The sequence below is a fragment of the Diadema antillarum genome, unplaced genomic scaffold (genome assembly GCF_040938485.1).
Source record: "Diadema antillarum isolate AM-2024a unplaced genomic scaffold, OU_Dant_1.0 seq00000877_RagTag, whole genome shotgun sequence".
Taxonomy (NCBI): Eukaryota; Metazoa; Echinodermata; class Echinoidea; order Diadematoida; family Diadematidae; genus Diadema; species Diadema antillarum.
The window spans coordinates 38,842-56,206 of NW_027271741.1; the positions used below are offsets into that span (position 1 = coordinate 38,842).

Here is a 17,365-nt window from a genome sequence, read left to right on the forward strand (position 1 = left end):
AATGGAATTTTTCAATGAAATTTACGTCACATATATTTCAAGTTATGCGCATTTTACTCATATAATCAAAATTCATATTTTCTCTTAAAACGCGCGCGTACGCGCGCGTTGAAATATTTGTATGCTCAAATCGAGCTCAAATTTTTTTTGCACACGTTTCAGACCATTTGGAGCATTTTTTGAAAAATTGAAAAAATCGGACGGACGCGTACGCGCGCGCACATATACGCATGCACAGCTCATATGCAACTGAAATTTCCCGTTTTTGTACGTTTATCGGATGCCTGCAATGTCAAGGAATATTTCTACCAAGTTTCAGGTCAATCCGACTCAATATGACGTCATACGGGCCCGTCAAAGTTGAAATTCCGCGCGCGCGTCAATGGCGATATACAGTGCAACAATGCCAAAAAAACTCCAATTTTAAATCCGATATCACTCGTCAGGATGGACGGTGATCCCCCATTTTCTTTTTATATTCTGAAAGCTGATGAGTTGAACATGTCATTTCATGGGTTGGCGATGCTGAAAGAATGATTAAAAGATATCAAATTTCTTAATAAAATAAAAAAGTAAATTTTCCAAAATGACGTCAACAAGTTTCAAGTTCACTCGAGCGTATCGCACTAATCCTTGGCCAATTTTCACCCATATTTCAGTATGATGTAGCTTATTAAATACTCTTTCATTGATGTCATAACAATATTTTGATTGGATGACGACATCACCTCGTAAAAATGGATTGAAAGTAATCTTGTCAAATTTGACCAGTTTACGTGTTATCTCTATGGGAGTGCAGTTTTTCTGGAAATGAAAATTGACATGACTATCTTTATCGAGCACTAGCTCCCTTATGCTTCGGTGAATTTCTCCCAGATTTTAATATGTTGTAGCTGAGACTTTGGGCTATTGTAATGTGCCCTCAATTTTTTCATTTGATGTCAGGATCACGTCCAAAAACTTTGTTGAAATTAAAGCATATCTTCGATGTATTGAGATATTTCGTTCTTTTTGCAACTTTCTTTGCAATAACTCAAGAAAAACAAGCTCTATAAGCATAATATTTTGCACATGTTTAGTTCATGTCACCTACATTATTTCATAAAATAACAACTTCTTGATCAGACACCATCTTGGGTATGTAAATTAGGGTCAAAGGTCATAAATGTTTTATCTTGTATCTTGGTGAATACATGTCCTATCTTTCCCATATTTTGCACACGCAAAGACCATGTTACAAGAATTATTTAACAAAATAACCACTTTTTGCTCAGATGCCATCTTGTCTGTGCAAAGTGGGGTCAAAGGTCATATGTACTTTTTCCTCTATCTTCGTTATGACGTGTTATCTCTAAGGGAGGGAATTTTTCTAGATGTGAAAATTGACATGGTTGTCTTTATCGAGAACTAGCTCACTTACCTTTCAGTGAATTTCTCCCAGATTTTAATATGTTGTAGCTGAGAGTTTGGGCTATCGTAATGTGCAATTCGTTTCTTCATACAACGTCGGCATCATGTCAAAAAACTTGGTTGAAATTAAAGCTTATCTTCGATGTTTTATGATTTTTTTTCTGAAACTTTCTTTGCAATAACTCAAGAAAAACAGCCTTTATCACCCCCATATTTTGCACATGTTTAGTTCATGTCACGTACATTATTTCATAAAATAACAACTACTTGATCGGACACCATCTTGGGTAGATAAATTAGGGTCAAAGGTTACAAATTGTTCATCCTGTATCTTGGTGAATACATGTCACGTCTTTCCCATATTTTGCACACGCAAAGGGCATGTTACAATAATCACTTCACTAAATAACCACTTTTTGCATAGATGCCATCTTGGATGTGTAAAGTGGGGTCAAAGGTCAAATATACTTCATTCTGTATCTTCGTTAGTGGATACGGAATTCGGTACCAAAGATGGCAAGTCTGACTTCCTTTTCTAAATGAGAATCCAAACATCACACGGCCAATGTCTCCTCGACACAAATGAAACCGGTATGGTCATGCCTATTGGGATCAGGACTCAAATCATTGATTTTCGAAGAGATCGGATCACCTAATTTGTCAGTGTTGACAAATTCCGGTTCTAGTGTTAAACTTCCCATTTTCACAAAAAAAGATCTTTCTCCTCAAAAGTCGTGTATCGATTATCTCAGAAAGTCCTCTTCCTATCAATGTCAAACTCATACCATACATGTATCATGTCCCAAGGACGACAGATCTAATAAAAACATAGTGATTAGTCGACCGTGACGTCACTATGACGTCATCATATGAAAACACATTCTCATTCATATCTCATTAATGGAATGGAATTTTTCAATGAAATTTAGGTCACATATGATTCAAGTCAAGCGGATTCTACTCATATTCTCAAAATTCATATCTCCTCTTAAAACGCACACGTACGCGCGCGTTGAATTATTTGTATGCTCCAATCGAGCTCAATTTTTTTGCACACGTTTCAGACCATTTGGAGCATTTTTTGAAAAATTGAAAAAATTGGACGGACGCGTACGCGCGTGAACATATTCGCACACACAGCTCATATGCAATGGAAATTTCCCGTTTTTTTTACATTTATCGGATGCCTAAAATGTCAAGGAATATTTGTACCAAGTTTCAAGTCAATCCAACTCAATATGACGTCATACGGGCCCGTCAAAGTTGAAATTCCGCGCGCGCGTCAATGGAGATATACAGTGCAACGATGCCAAAAAAAACGCCAATTTTAAATCCGATTTTACTCGTCAGGATGGACGGTAACCTCCCATTTTCTTTATATATTCTAAAAGCTGATGAGTTGGATATGTTATTTCATGGGTTGGCGATGCTGGCAAAATGATTAAAAGATATCAAATTTCTTAATAAAGTAAAAAAAGTAAATTTTCAAAATGACGTCATCAAATTTCAAGTTCACTTGAGCGTATCTCACTTATCCTTTGCCAATTTACACCGAGATTTCAGTATGTTGTAGCTTGTGAAATGATCTTTCATTAATATAACAACAACATTTTGATTGGATGACGGCATCACCTCGTAAAAATGGATTGAAAGTAATATTGTCAAATTTGACCAGTTTACGTGTTATCTCTATGGGAGAGCAGTTTTTCTGGCAGTGAAAATTGACATGACTCTCTTTTTCGAGCACTAGCTCACTTATGCTTCGGTGAATTTCTCCCAGATTTTAGTATGTTGTAGCTGAGACTTTGGGCTATCGTAAGTGTGCCCTCCATTTTTTCATACGATGTCGGCATCACGTCGAAAAACTTGGTTGAAAATGGCACGAGGCTTCGATGCAGCGTCATTTTGCTTAATACACAGGGCCTATGGAGAATGAAATAGGTCATTGCGTAGCGCATCCGACTCGTAATCCTAAGGTCCCTGGTTCGAGGCTCACTCCTGCCAATATTTTTTTAAATTTTTTTAAACACTTTTTTTCTTCTTTTTCTTTAGTTAATCTTAATCTCCCTTTCCTTACTTTATCTTTTTCTGATTTTTTATGCTTCTCCTTCAAATTTTTATAAAATAACATAATTTTTTCTTTATTTTTCTTTCTTTCTACTACTTTCTGTGCAATAGATGAACAACAACAATGGCTATCAATCCCATATTTTGCACATGTTTAGAACATGTCACGTACATTATTTCATAAAATAACAACTACTTGATCGGACACCATCTTGGGTATGTACATTAGGGTCAAATGTCATAAATGTTTCATCCTGTATCTTGGTGAATACATGTCCTATCTTTCCCATATTTTGCACACGCAAAGACCATGTTACAAGAATCATTTCATAAAATAATCACTTTTTGCTTAGACGCCATCTTGGGTGTGCAAAGTGAGGTCAAAGGTCAAATATACTTCATTCTGTATTTCCGTTAGTGTATACGGAATTCGGTACCAAAGATGGCAGGTCTCACTCCCTTTTCTAAATGAGAATCCAAACATCACACGGCCAATGTCCCGTCAACACAGATGAAACCTGTATGGTCATGAATATTTGGATCAGGACTCAAATCATTGATTTTCGAAGAGATCGGATCACCTAATTTGTCAGTGTTGACAAATTCCGGTTCTAGTTAGGTGATCCGAGTATCCTCTCGGATCACCTATTGTATCTGTACGGATTCTTTCTTCTTCTTCTTCTTCTTTATTTCTTTCTCCTCAAATCTTGTGCAGCGGTTAACTCAAAAAGTCCCCCACCTATCACTTTCAAACTTATACCATGTATGTATCATGTCCTAAGGACGACAGATCTAGTGTATCAATGTGATCAGTTGACCGTGACGTCATTATGACGTCATTATCTGAAATCACGTTTACATCAATATCTCATTAATGGAACGGAATTTTTGAATGAAATTAAGATATCATATAGTTCAAGTCAAGGTCTATTGATATATTTCATAAAATTTGGTCACGTTCATACTAAACGAGCGCGTACGCGCGCGTTGAAATTTAAACATGCTCTAATCAACCTCAAAATTGTTTTGCACACGTTTCAGGTCATTTACAGCATTTCAAAAAAAATCGACGGACGCGTACGCGCGCGCGCATATACGCACGCACAGCTCATATGCAATAGAAATTTCCCGTTTTATCGCACGGATCGAATGTCTGAAATGTCAAGGAATATTTCTACCAAGTTTCAAGTCGATCCGACTCAATATGACGTCATACGGGCCAATCAAAGTTTAAATTCCGCGCGCGCGTCAATGGCGATATACAGTGCAACTATGCCAAAAAACCGCCAATTTTAAATCCGATTTTACTCGTCAGGATGGACGGTGACCCCCCATTTTCTTTACATATTTTGAAAGCTGATGAGTTGTACATGTCATTTCATGGGGTGGTAATGCTGACAAAATGATCAAAAGATATCAAATTTCTTAATAAAGTAAAAAAAGTGAATTTTCAAAATGACGTCATCAAATTTCAAGTTTATTCGAGCATATCTCACTAGTCCTTTGTCAATTTTCACCCAGATTTCAGTATGTTGTAGCTTATTTAATGTTCTTTCAAACATAAAGTTACAAAATTTTGATTGAATAATGGTATCACCTCGTAAAAATGGATTGAAAGTAACCTTGTCAAATTTGACCAGTTTACGTGTTATCTCTATGGGAGTGCAGTTTTTCTGGAAATGAAAATTGACATGACTATCTTTATCGAGCACTAGCTCACTTACTCTTCGGTAAATTTCTCCCAGATTTTGATATGTTGTAGCTGAGACTTTACGCTACCGTAAGTGTGCCCTTCGTTTTTTCATACGATGTCGGGATCACGTCAAAAATTTTGGTTGAAATTCAGGCTTATCTTCGATGTATTGAGATATTTCTTTCTTTCTGCAACTTTCTTTGCAATAGCTCAAGAAAAACACGCCCTATCATTTCTATATTTTGCACATGTTTAGTTCATGTCACGTACATTATTTCATAAAATAACAACTACTTGATCGGACACCTTCTTGGGTATGTAAATTAGGGTCAAAGGTCATAAGTGTTTCATCCTGTATCTTAGTGAATACATGTCTTATCTTTCCCATATTTTGCAAACGCAAAGACCATGTTACAAGGACCATTTCACAAAATAACCACTTTTTACTCAGATGCCATCTTGTCTGTGCAAATTGAGGTCAAAGGTCATATGTACTTCTTTTTGTTTCTTCGTTATGACGTGTTATCTCTATGGGAGGGAATTTTTTTAAATGTGAAAATTGACATGATTGTCTTTATCGAGCACTAGCTCACATACCCTTCGGTGAATTTCTCCCAGATTTTAATATGTTGTAGCTGAGACTTTGCGCTATCGTTAAATTTCATTTTGTTATTTCATACGATGTCGGGATCACGATAAAAAACTTGGTTGAAATTAAAGCTTATCTTCTATGTATTGAGATATTTCTTTCTTTCTGCAACTTTCTTTGCAATAACTCAAGAAAAACACGCCCTATCACCCCCATATTCTGCACATGTTTAGTTCATGTCACGTACATTGTTTCATAAAATAACAACTACTTGATCGGACAACATCTTGGGTATGTAAATTAGGGTCAAAGGTCATAAATGTTTCATCTTGTATCTTGGCGAATACCTGTCCTATCTTTCCCATATTTTGCACACGTATAGACGATGTCGCAAGAATCATTTCACAAAATAACCACTTTTTCCTCAGATGCCATCTTGGGAGTGTAAAGGTGGGTCAAAGGTCGTATGTATTTGTTGTTGTATCTTCGTTATCTAGTGTATACGGAATTTGGTACCAAAGATGGCAGATATGACTCCCTTTTCTAAACGAGAATTCAAACATCACACGGCCAACGTTTTTAACAACAGACGAAACCTGTATGGTCATGCCTATTGCGATCAGGACTCGAATCATTGATGAAAAAAAAATCGGATCACCTTAATTTGTCAGTAATGACAAATTACAATCTCTAGTTTATATTTGTGTATGCCTGTTCTTTGTTCTTCATTTTTTCTCCTTGATGTTCCCAATCTTCTTGTGGGTTGCTTATCCACTTATCCAACTTACCTGCCGGCGATGTATGCACTGCAGTCATGATTAGGGTGACTACAGGCTATCCGCAAAAATAAAATTCTTTCATGATTGAATGATATCAATAGCCACTATAACCCACTCGGCTGGGCTCGCTACACCATACAGCGAGAGGGCCTTGACAAAAGGCTACCGTGCGTGGTGCTGGCTAGCCTTTTGGCAAGGCCTCGTGGCTGTGAAAGAGACTAGTTGCGAGAGAACCGGTGAATGCGAGACTTTTTGGCAAGGCCTTGTGGCTGTGAATAACAGCGAGACAACGGATGAACGTGAGACCAGGGAGGTGGAACCCACCTCCCTGGTGAGACCGAGCGCTACTCTCTCTTGCGTTCATCCGTTTTCTCGCAGTTCTCGGTGTGCCGAATTAGACTCGATCTTCAGCCACGAGACCTTGTCAACACGCTAGGTGCTGGCCAAAGAGGTTCTAGCTGGCACGCTACTGTGCGGGTCGCGATTTTTGTTTTCCCCAGTATGGGAAAAGAATTTATTAGTCTTGGTGACTTGGATAGAGAATAACTATCAAGTCTTTGACTTTATTACTCTCTCTAAGCCTGACGGAATACAGCGTTACAAACTTAGCAAAAACGAAAACAAGATGTTGTGCAAAACCCAAACTGGGGTTCGAACCACCGTCCATCTTTTATTCAGTGGTAACTCCATGATCAGAGCCCTAACACAGGGCTCCACACTAACTTTTTTTTTATTTGGTGGCCCGATGGGGCCACCAAAATCATCAATGTCAAATTTTTGGTGGACAGAGAGAAAATTTGGTAGCCCCCAAAAAACAATGAAAAACATTAAAATTCCTGCCCCCCCCCTTTTTTTTTTTTTTTTTTTTGATGTGTAGAATATTGAGTTTTATCATAGTAAGAATTGGAAGCTGGACATATCTACTCATAAATAAACCTTAACAAACTCGCAACACTCACTCTCACCTCCCTGCTCTCAGGCACTCATTCAGTCCTTTTCATCCATCCTTCTGCTGAATGAATCTAGTATACGTAACTTTTTTTTTTTCCTCGGGCAGGTCATCTTTTCAGGGAAGAATAACTGGAACCTGGTAAGGCAGGTTCCCGAGGGAGCAACTGATACCAGGTTCCAAAAATGAAGACAAGGGTGCCTGCTTTAGTGGCCTAAAGTCATGTTTCTTTGTGTTTTAATGCTCAGAAAAGTGGGTTTAATAAAAAAAAATTAGAGTTAATTCTATTAGCATTTGTTCTCTTTCTGTTTGAAAATTGCGTGTTTCACAGTATTATGTGCCTTTTCCTGATTTAGTTTTTTGCTTGTTCTGATGTGAACTCGTACGAACATGCACATAGCGATCAAGGCTGAGATCAGTTAGATATGTGGGTTCGCTTTTAGTTCCCCAGTCACCTCTTTCAGGTACCTGGTTTTGTGTAGAACAAAAGATTCTGTGGGCTCATCAGCGCACGCTCTATTCATACCTCGCACCCGGTCGATATTTCCATCGTTCATTGGCACATGTTATAGTTGACCGTGGATAGGGGGATGCCATGTACCGCTTGACTACCTTCACAGCTGGATTACCAACCTGTCTGCCTCTTATCGACGGGCAAAAAGGTCTCGTTTCATGCAGGGAGGTGAGAGGAAATCGCCTCCCTGTTTCATGTAAGCACCCAGAGAATTGCGGAAGGAATGACGGCCCTCTGCATAACCGCTTCCTAGCTACATTGTTATTGTAATCACCGCTACATAGGATTGCATACTGTATAGTAAATCAAATCATTAATTTTCTTTTATTACCATTGTTTATGCAAGTCAAACGACTCTGTATTAAATTTACTTTGTATAATCATTTATTTCCAATATGTTACTGCTTATGTAAGTTAGGTATGCTGATTTGCAGAAAATAAATAGTATTATATCAAACAATCAAACAAAGATCACCTTACAAGCCTACATCCTTATCCTACAGACGTACGTATGTAGGTTATTAGCACTTTCATCATTATACAGATTGATTCAAACTTGAAGTTTTTAAAATGTCAGCAAAATACTTGCAAATGGGCCCATCAAGGAGCTTAGACACATGATCAACTATAACCTGCAAGGGTCGATGAATTCAATTAAAAATTAGCTTACGCAAGATTTAGATTTCAGTCGTTCTGGAAAATGTGCACTTTTATTCAAAATGTTTAATAGCTCAATGAATCAATAAACATTCATGCCTATTATCATGTTTACCGTGCATTGTATCTTATCTCTTTCTTGTTGGGAGCGGCTGCAGTGCAGTGGAGCGTGTAATAGTCTTGGCGCACACAGACTTTACTACACACAAGGGTTTCTGCCTAGTGCGCCTGTCGTGCCTGTAATACATTGGAAACTTGTACTAGGTGTTTCAGAAAACATCTTCCACTCGTGATTCTTAATAATTCATAAACTATATATCAGATAACACTAGGCGTTTTCACATCAGCCCGATGTTTCGAGATAGCGCGCTATTTTCTGACTTGGGAAATTTTCCCGCTAGCGGTATAGCGCACCAGTTGATACTGTTTAGCGTTCTAAAATCATTGAGAATGATTTTCAAGCTTTAAAAGTATGACGAATAATTGTGTAGGACCTGTATTTCCAGTCGAAAAAACACACATACACACACACACACATACACATACACACACACACACACACATACACACACACACACACACAAGCACATTCACAAATTTTAAAATGAAAGAGCAAGCTTTATGGCACACTACAAAACGATGTAATCCTGTACAGTGGAACGCGGAACGGCAAACCCAAAAGTGTCAAAATTGGTAAAACAAGAATAAGAAAACACCAACACAACAACAACGCAACACATGCATTTGCCATTATATGCGGAGATGACGCTGTTCACGTCTGTCAGTGTTCCACACTCTTTCATAAGCTCATTCAATAAGGTAATGGCATACAAATATTAACTGCAGTTTTAGTTTTTAGTTTTGGATACATGACACTTCAGCTAGGAACCGAGTTTTTCAGTTTCTTATGCATATCATAATCACACACAGAACAAGCGTTCTCATTTCGGAATTGCGCGTAGACATCCCTATCTGCCTATAGTCTATACGTCACCCACATTGTTCATTGTAATTTGTTAGGGTTTGTTTTGTTTTTGTTTTTCCAAGTATAGGCTCATCTGCTCAAGGATCACATTGATCTGTTCATTTATGTACATACATGATGTGAAATTGAAAAAATTGTCAGGATTGCCCCTCTAAAAAATGAGAGGAAACAAGAATCTCTCTTATACACTCCGTTCCGTCGAGAAGTTACATGTACAGTCCAATGTATACGTGCGCTTTGTCCAAGACAATACTTCCATTTGAACATGAATCCTTCTTGAAATACAATATGCCTAGCCAGCACAAGTATTCATCAATGATTTCGACAGATATGACAATGTTCAGTGTGCACAAATGAAAAAAAGGGGGGCATACATTATATACGCAAATTATTTTTCTTTGAAACCTTCTTTACTTTGTTCGCTTTTCGTGAGACTGGATCTCATCTTATTCTCTTGACTTGACTCTGCCACTAATCTTGATATTTTTATACCTTTTTTGCCAATTACATATACCCAAACTTAATCATGAATATGAATAAAGAAATGTTCTATCACGTGCTGCAAGTAACAATTATTCAATGAGTTACCCATTTGTATTCAAAAAGCCTCCTCATTGCAAACATTTATGAATCGTGTACGCCAACATCAATCTCTCAAGTCTCATTTGATATGAACCCTTTGCACTAGCAAAGTGTATGAACTTTGAATACATCTTTTTCCTCTGCTCGTTTTATGTTCTTTCCTATGTGTTTTATGTTCTTACAAACCGATTGCTATTTAGCCGTATCCCATTTACTATAGTGTGTTCGTTTTGTTAAATTTACCCACGTGTGTGCACATGTAATGTTGCGATGTACAGCGACACAGGACTCCCTTGTAAAGCAGGCCTTTGTGGCACTGAATGGGACTACTTGACCTGCTTTTAAAGAAGACTTAATAAATGAATAAATAAATAAATAAATGACACAATCTTAATGATATTACCTAACCCTCACTAAAAGAACGCCCTGTGCGATACATTGTATGAAGGCGGGTTTACGCCTCTGAAAGCCGTCATTCGCGTCCAGCCTTCTAGAAAGTTTTGTTATTGGAAACTTTTCTGGAACTACAAAATTAATGCCTTACTCGAGATTTCCTCTTCTTATAAAGCTATTCCAAGTCCAACACAATGGACGATGTACACATACATGTATAGTAATACATATGCATATACGAGTACATACACATACATTATTTCAAGTGCTTTATAGTAAGTGTGAGCCAAATCGGCTTTGGGTGAAAACCAGCGTTGATTTTTAATAGTGCATACACTTATTGCTGGTGCGAACACTGCCTATGGCCTTATTCTGATACTTAGCCTCTAGCGAAATAACTAGGCCTACAATCTTCAACTCTCTATACTAATGCCATAATATTATGTTACCCTGATCGATTACATGTCTAAATGACTTCAGTTATTCTTCGAACTTAGGAGACGAACACTGACGACAACAACACACGAACACACAGCTGGGGAATATACATTGTGCGTGTGGTACCACCTCACTGGCGGCATAGTTCAAGGGTCCTTTTCTGCTCTGTTCAATGTACGCGTGGCACGCATAGACAAGAACAAAACGTTTTCTTCTTTTGTGTTATAGCATCGGGGACGATTAGTGAAATTCATCAAGATGAAAAAGCATAAAAGACTTGACCACCAGAAGAAAGCTGACCCTCTCGCTTCGAGGAACAAAAAATTGACATGGTGTTCCTGTCTTGCAGCAGCGAGGAGAGCATTGATCTGTCAAATGATATTGTCATGAAGAAGATTATTTTACAGATTTCAATAATGTGTGAACTTTTGTAACACTTTTCATCGCTTAAGTCTCTGCCCTAACAATAAATTTGAGACATTGCAGCCAACCAATTTGGAGTAATGTTGTAATTTTGATTGAGATTGTAACACCTGCTATGTACATTTTGTTTTGTGTGTTGTCTCTATGCGTGTGTGTATGTGTTTCAGCATGGATTTTTCGCATGTGTGTATGTGTTTCAGCATGGATTTTTTCGCATGTGTGTGTGTGTATGTGTGTGTGTGTGTGTGTGTGTGTGTGTGTGTGTGTGTGTGTGTGTGTGTGTGTGTGTATGTGGTGGACCTAAAACATGTGATCGGGGATCCACATAAACAGCAGTCCATCAATTATTGGTACATACATGTATTTACTCAACATATTGTAGATCTGCAATGGTATTGTTCAAACTACCTGGTACAAGCATTTACTTTTGTCTTGATACTGGGCTGCACTAGAAGAACTATCTTTTGAAATGTTTACTATACATTACTCAGTACTATTGTAGTTGAGACACACTGTCCTATTCACCAGACCGCTGACAGTTGTACCTTTCATAGGTCTTTTACATGTCCCTTGACCAGAGACTGAGCCCCAAACCACCACCAAACATAAATGAGTAAATGAGAATGAATGAATGAATGAATGAATGAATCAATCAATCAATCAATGAATCAATGAATCAATCACCAATCAATCAATCATCTATCAATCAATCAATCAATCAATAAAAACAGTTTAAACCACACTTGGTTATACTGCTAAAAAAAAAAATAGATAAAACTGTGGAATGCTTATACAGCTCTTACTTTCAGTAGTGTACGTATTATTCTTGTTATGTGTGTGATACATTGCCATGAAGATTGATGGATAGACTCTAGTACCGGGTACCTTGAAACTAAACTGCACTGTATTTCTGTCAACACCTACATGTATTAGATAATTGTTGTTATTAATGAAAAAAGAAGGTAACGGTATGGAAGTTACTAATTTATGAGAATATGGCATGTGTAGTAATGTATCTAGAGTTCTTGCCTGTAGTAGAAAAGAGAAAGTGTACAATGGCCTCCCATTGTAAAGGGGTGCTGTTCGTTATTCCGAAGGTTCGTTATTCTGAAGATTAGTTAATCCGAAAATGAAATTCGGAACAATGAACCTTTGGAATAACGAATTTTAGGAATAAAGAGCCTTTGGAATAACAAGCTGTAACCTTGTAAAGGAGTCCTTCGGATCATGGACCTGTAGGTCCATGTTGGGATCAACAGTTTTCTGTTCTTACATCAACTGCTCTAAGCCGAGTGAGGGCGCATAGCTAGCCAGTGATTGCGAAAAGGACAAAAAAAAAAAAGAGAAAAAAAAAAGAAAAAAACGGTTCACTGGGTACCACTGTTGTGTGTACAGTAGTAGTCTTATAATGCGCAGACCTTTTTTTCGAACAATAAGATCTTGATCTTGTCGCTTCTAAGTGGACTGTAAAATTTCATGAACACCATAATTTGGAATCACATACTGCCTACGGGTGTTCCAGAGGGTCCAACCGACCACCCCATGCAGTCAAACCATTTCTGCGGGTACCGGGTTGGATCGAACGAAGGCATTTTTTCTGTGTCCCGCCTGCTTTTTTTTTTTTTTTTTCCCCCTAGACGGCACAGATTGGGGCATGGCGCATATTAGACCTATGGGAAATACGTTGGGTTATGGTTAGCGTTTAGGGTTAAGGGTTAGGGCCTAAGAGTCTGAGTGTTAGGGTTAGGGTTATGGCCAGGGTTAGGATAAGGGTTAGGGTTAGGGTTTGATGGTTAGGGTTAGGTTTAGAGTTAGGGTCCCCAATCTGTACCGTCTAAAACAAAAGGCGGGTCGACTTTAGGACTGACCGCAAATGCACCGTTAGCAAACCATACGGGACTCTGGATCAGATCTGCCCTTTGCTATGATACATCAATGCCATCCACAGATAAATTCAAAGCCGTTTAAAATAAGTTGTAAGTCAAATCTCCACCTGACCACAGCGTAATGGAACTTTCGTTCTGTTGCTGTGTATTGTAGTTATCCGTGCTGCTGCTGATGATGACGATTTGTGCGGAGGTAGTCCCATACATTGAAATTAGCGTTGCTAATTCGTCAAATGAAACTCCGTGGCCGGCGATGGCCGTGGCCCGTGGTGCCATGCCCGTGATCATTTACCTACTAAACCTTTACCGAAGATACTGGAAGATTGCTGTATAGCAGCAGTCGAGCTTCCAGGTCTATCCTCATCTACACTGTATCGTCAGTTCAAAAAAAAAAAAAAAAAAAGGCAAGGCAGACAGGCTGGTACGCCTAATTACTGCTCATCCCACATCCAGACATCAGAATTGACTATTGCCAGTATTGGGAATAGGGGGAGAGGATGTGGGAATAGGGGGACAGGGGACATCATGTGTGATATTTGCATACATGTGTAATCTATGTGGCGATGGCATGACCGAACATCTAATTTACAATTACTTTAGCGCTGCTCATTAGCCGTACAGTGTGCAAAGATGTACTAGAATCTAGTACTAGTAGTAGTAGGTTAGATTTCATGCCAACTGCAACTCTCACTCACATTGAGAGTGAGACTCGCTCAACTCTGCTCATTTTGGTCCTTTCTCACAGCTCACTCACCTCATCATCCTCAGACTGACTGCTCAGTTTACACGTCTAAAGCTTCATTTCATTTGCATGCATTTCTATTGATCTCACTCATTTTGACACCCAAATTATAGCATGGGAGTCTAACACTGAACTACAACTAGATCTACTACTAGTTTCCAATGTTGGCGGCCCTGAGATTATGGATTGGATTTTACGGCTCATCGGGATCACCTATACTAAGAAAGAATGATCAGAATTACGCTGCCGCTGTATACTAGTATACAGCTAGGGTGCCAGTTTTCGTAACTGCAACCGGCAGCCCATTCTATCATGCACAGCGTAGATGCGTATGGGGCTGCTTGTCGTAGTTAGTTTTCGACACTTTAGCACATTTCCTTGTTTACCATCAAAACTGCACCGTTTTACCTGAGAATTTCGATATGAAATTGAGCTATTTAAAAGGCCAATAATGATATGCCTTAAACAAATTCCCATTTGAATGCGCTCCTGTTCAATTTTAAGCGATTTTTCGCACAATCATGCAGCACGCATCACACATAAAACACATGGTGCATACAGTACGCATACACTACATTGTAAACGCAAACCAGCAATCACACCAGCGCAAGAACTTGTTGTTTCATTGTCGAAATCTGGTGCCACATTCTCAAAGCCAACGCCTTCTACAAGTTTGCTCATTAATTACGAATTTCAGTCATGCAATTGCTTAAGGCGATTACAGAAATCAAACATCAGGATATGGCAAACAAATTGATACTAAAGTAAAATAATGGTCATGAGTGAATTTCATTTTACGGCGTTGTCATACAAAATGCATCATATTGTTTTGAACCCCTAAAAATGGCTGATATCAGCATTTCTGCTGACACTGTGTTGCTTTTCCCCTAAATATTCCACCATCAGATTAGGATGACAAGTGACAAACAGGGTTTATAAAAACTAGAAATGTGATTGATAACTTTGTTGATTGTTGAAGTCAGACGTTTGTATTGAGTATAAAATTTAATAAGAATTATCTGCTGGGCGTCGAAACCTGTAGATGTGGCAAGCTGGTGCCCTGACTAACGGTATAGATAATTTTCAGGAAATCATCGAGTGCTGTCCCTGTTGCAATGGACGTATAGTGACTGAGAACTGGGTGGGCTTTTTTAATTTTTCATATTTTAATTTTTAAGTACCCGGTATATTTGCAGTAAATCATAGAGATGTAGAGTCTTCCACACTTGTGACAATTAGGTTTAAGAGAGTGTAGTCTGAATTATTCTGGTAGAGGTTTCAATTACAAGGCGTGTGAGCTGAGTTATCAATTATTACTTTTGTTTGTTTGATTGTTTTTTTGCTGTCAATGACACTGAGATAAAAAAAAAATATGTTATGATTGATAATTCTCAGATCACACTCCTTGTAGGTAAATGTGTGTATAGTACGTGTACATGTTTAGTACATGTACATTGTACAATGTCTGTCTGTAGTTGCCTCTGCTTGAATTGGGGTTTACTCCAACATAATGTTAGGGACATGTTATTATGAATAATGGTTTAGAATATCATCTAATTATGATTAATTTTGAGTAATGGTTGGAAAAATTGTTATGCATTTTCTAATCCTTTCTCTATTTGTGTCGCATTGTACACTTGCATGTAGGTATCCCCAGTACTAACCCCGGCGCGGGGCGTCATAACCAGTAGCGTTGGGGTCGCTGCTGCGGTTACCACAGTACAGTACCGGTACCTGACCGTGCATATTTATGATGATTCTCCTCTTTATGGCCTCCAGGATAACCTGCAGGACATAAACGAGAAGATCTACTTATCATATTGCACACTGCTATATTTTGTTTCCCTGGATGAACACCATTCAATCTCTGACAGATTTTATCAAGTACCGTAGAGCACTGTTGTTGCAAGCGCTTAATGACTTTCTAACAAGAACAGAAACATTGATTAAGAGACTTTGTCAGTTCATTGAAAAACCTAGAACAGCATGGCCGGCACAGCATTTTCAAAAAAGTGTGGGGGCCCACTTCCGGGTTTCATGAGCTAGCAAGCAGGAAAAAAAAAACAACAACCAACAACAAGATGACAAAAAAAACACACAATATCTTTTCTTACCATCCACTTCCGGTTTTTTCGGCTGACAAGCGAAAAAAAAAAAAAAGGTCCTCGGCTCACCTCTACCAGTCCACTTCCAGGTGTTTTCGCCTGACAAGCAAGAAAAAGCTATTCAGAGAAAGAACATAACCTTACCACCACCATACTTCAAGGTGTATCTATATTTTTCTTAGTGCCACTTACCGGTACCTATTTCCGGGTTGAAAAAAGTGTGGGGCCCAAAGTGCTGACACCTTCTGTATGGTGCACAAAAACTGAGCCCCCACGGCCCCCATGGCTGCACCGGCCATGAACAGTATGTGATCACGATAATCTACCTCACAAAGGTGCTAAATATGTGGTATGATACAACAAGAAGAATGAAATTGATAAAACATATATGTTCTATCAACTTAATTCTTCATTCATCTTTACAAGAACATTTATTTTACTTTTTTTTTCAAATTTTTAGTAAAGACGATGGTACATTTATGTCCTTTGAAAAGCAAAAGGGTGTTGTAGTAAATGTGAAGTTCGACCATTACAGATATTCAATGCATGGAACTATGATATCCTTGATAAACGTTATGAAAGCGAGTACATTACTGTATATGAAGTAGTAGCTGCACTTCCAGCCAATACTCAACAGGGGGCATGTCTTAATTGCCGCTGAAGGTATGTTTGTACATCACCAATGAAGCACTATAAGAGGTTTAGTGAGTATTCATCTTGTATTGTTGATATCTGGGTTCTGACCCATTTCAGAAGAGGTTTCAAAGATGTAAGAATTCTGTTTTTTAACAGGTAAATACACAAGGTCTGTCACCAAAAGGAATTGAACGGTCAAGAAGGGATAAGGAAAATGAAGATTCTGACACAGCAGTTAGACAGATGATAATACATTACATGTGCAAATGTGTACAAAAAGTTTCCACCAAATCTGCCTGTATGTTCGCATGAACGAACTTGTTCTTATCAGTTATGTAGGCCAATTAATACTCCACAAGTCGAGTGTTGTTACTGGTAACGGGGTCAAATATCATTCACTTATTCATAAGGTCCATGAAAAAATGACACACATTCATTGTGTACATGTATACATGTATTTTAAATGTGTCTGATACTGCTTGTCCACATGTACTGATACTGTAAAAGTGGATATATA

The 17,365-nt window shown here is 38.3% G+C and overlaps 2 protein-coding genes across 2 annotated transcripts in view; both read right to left on the reverse strand.

Moving 5' to 3' along the window:
• LOC139740754 (uncharacterized) overlaps nucleotides 1-17,365 on the reverse strand; it is a 58,125-nt gene that overhangs the window by 34,204 nt on the left and 6,556 nt on the right. The gene's annotated exons all lie outside the window — the stretch shown is intronic.
• Nucleotides 6,757-17,365, reverse strand: part of LOC139740747 (uncharacterized) — a 53,078-nt gene continuing 42,469 nt past the window's right edge. The window contains exon 5 of the mRNA XM_071651322.1: nucleotides 6,757-6,807. Within this exon, the coding sequence (XP_071507423.1) occupies nucleotides 6,757-6,807 (51 nt within the window). The remainder of the gene's footprint in view (nucleotides 6,808-17,365) is intronic.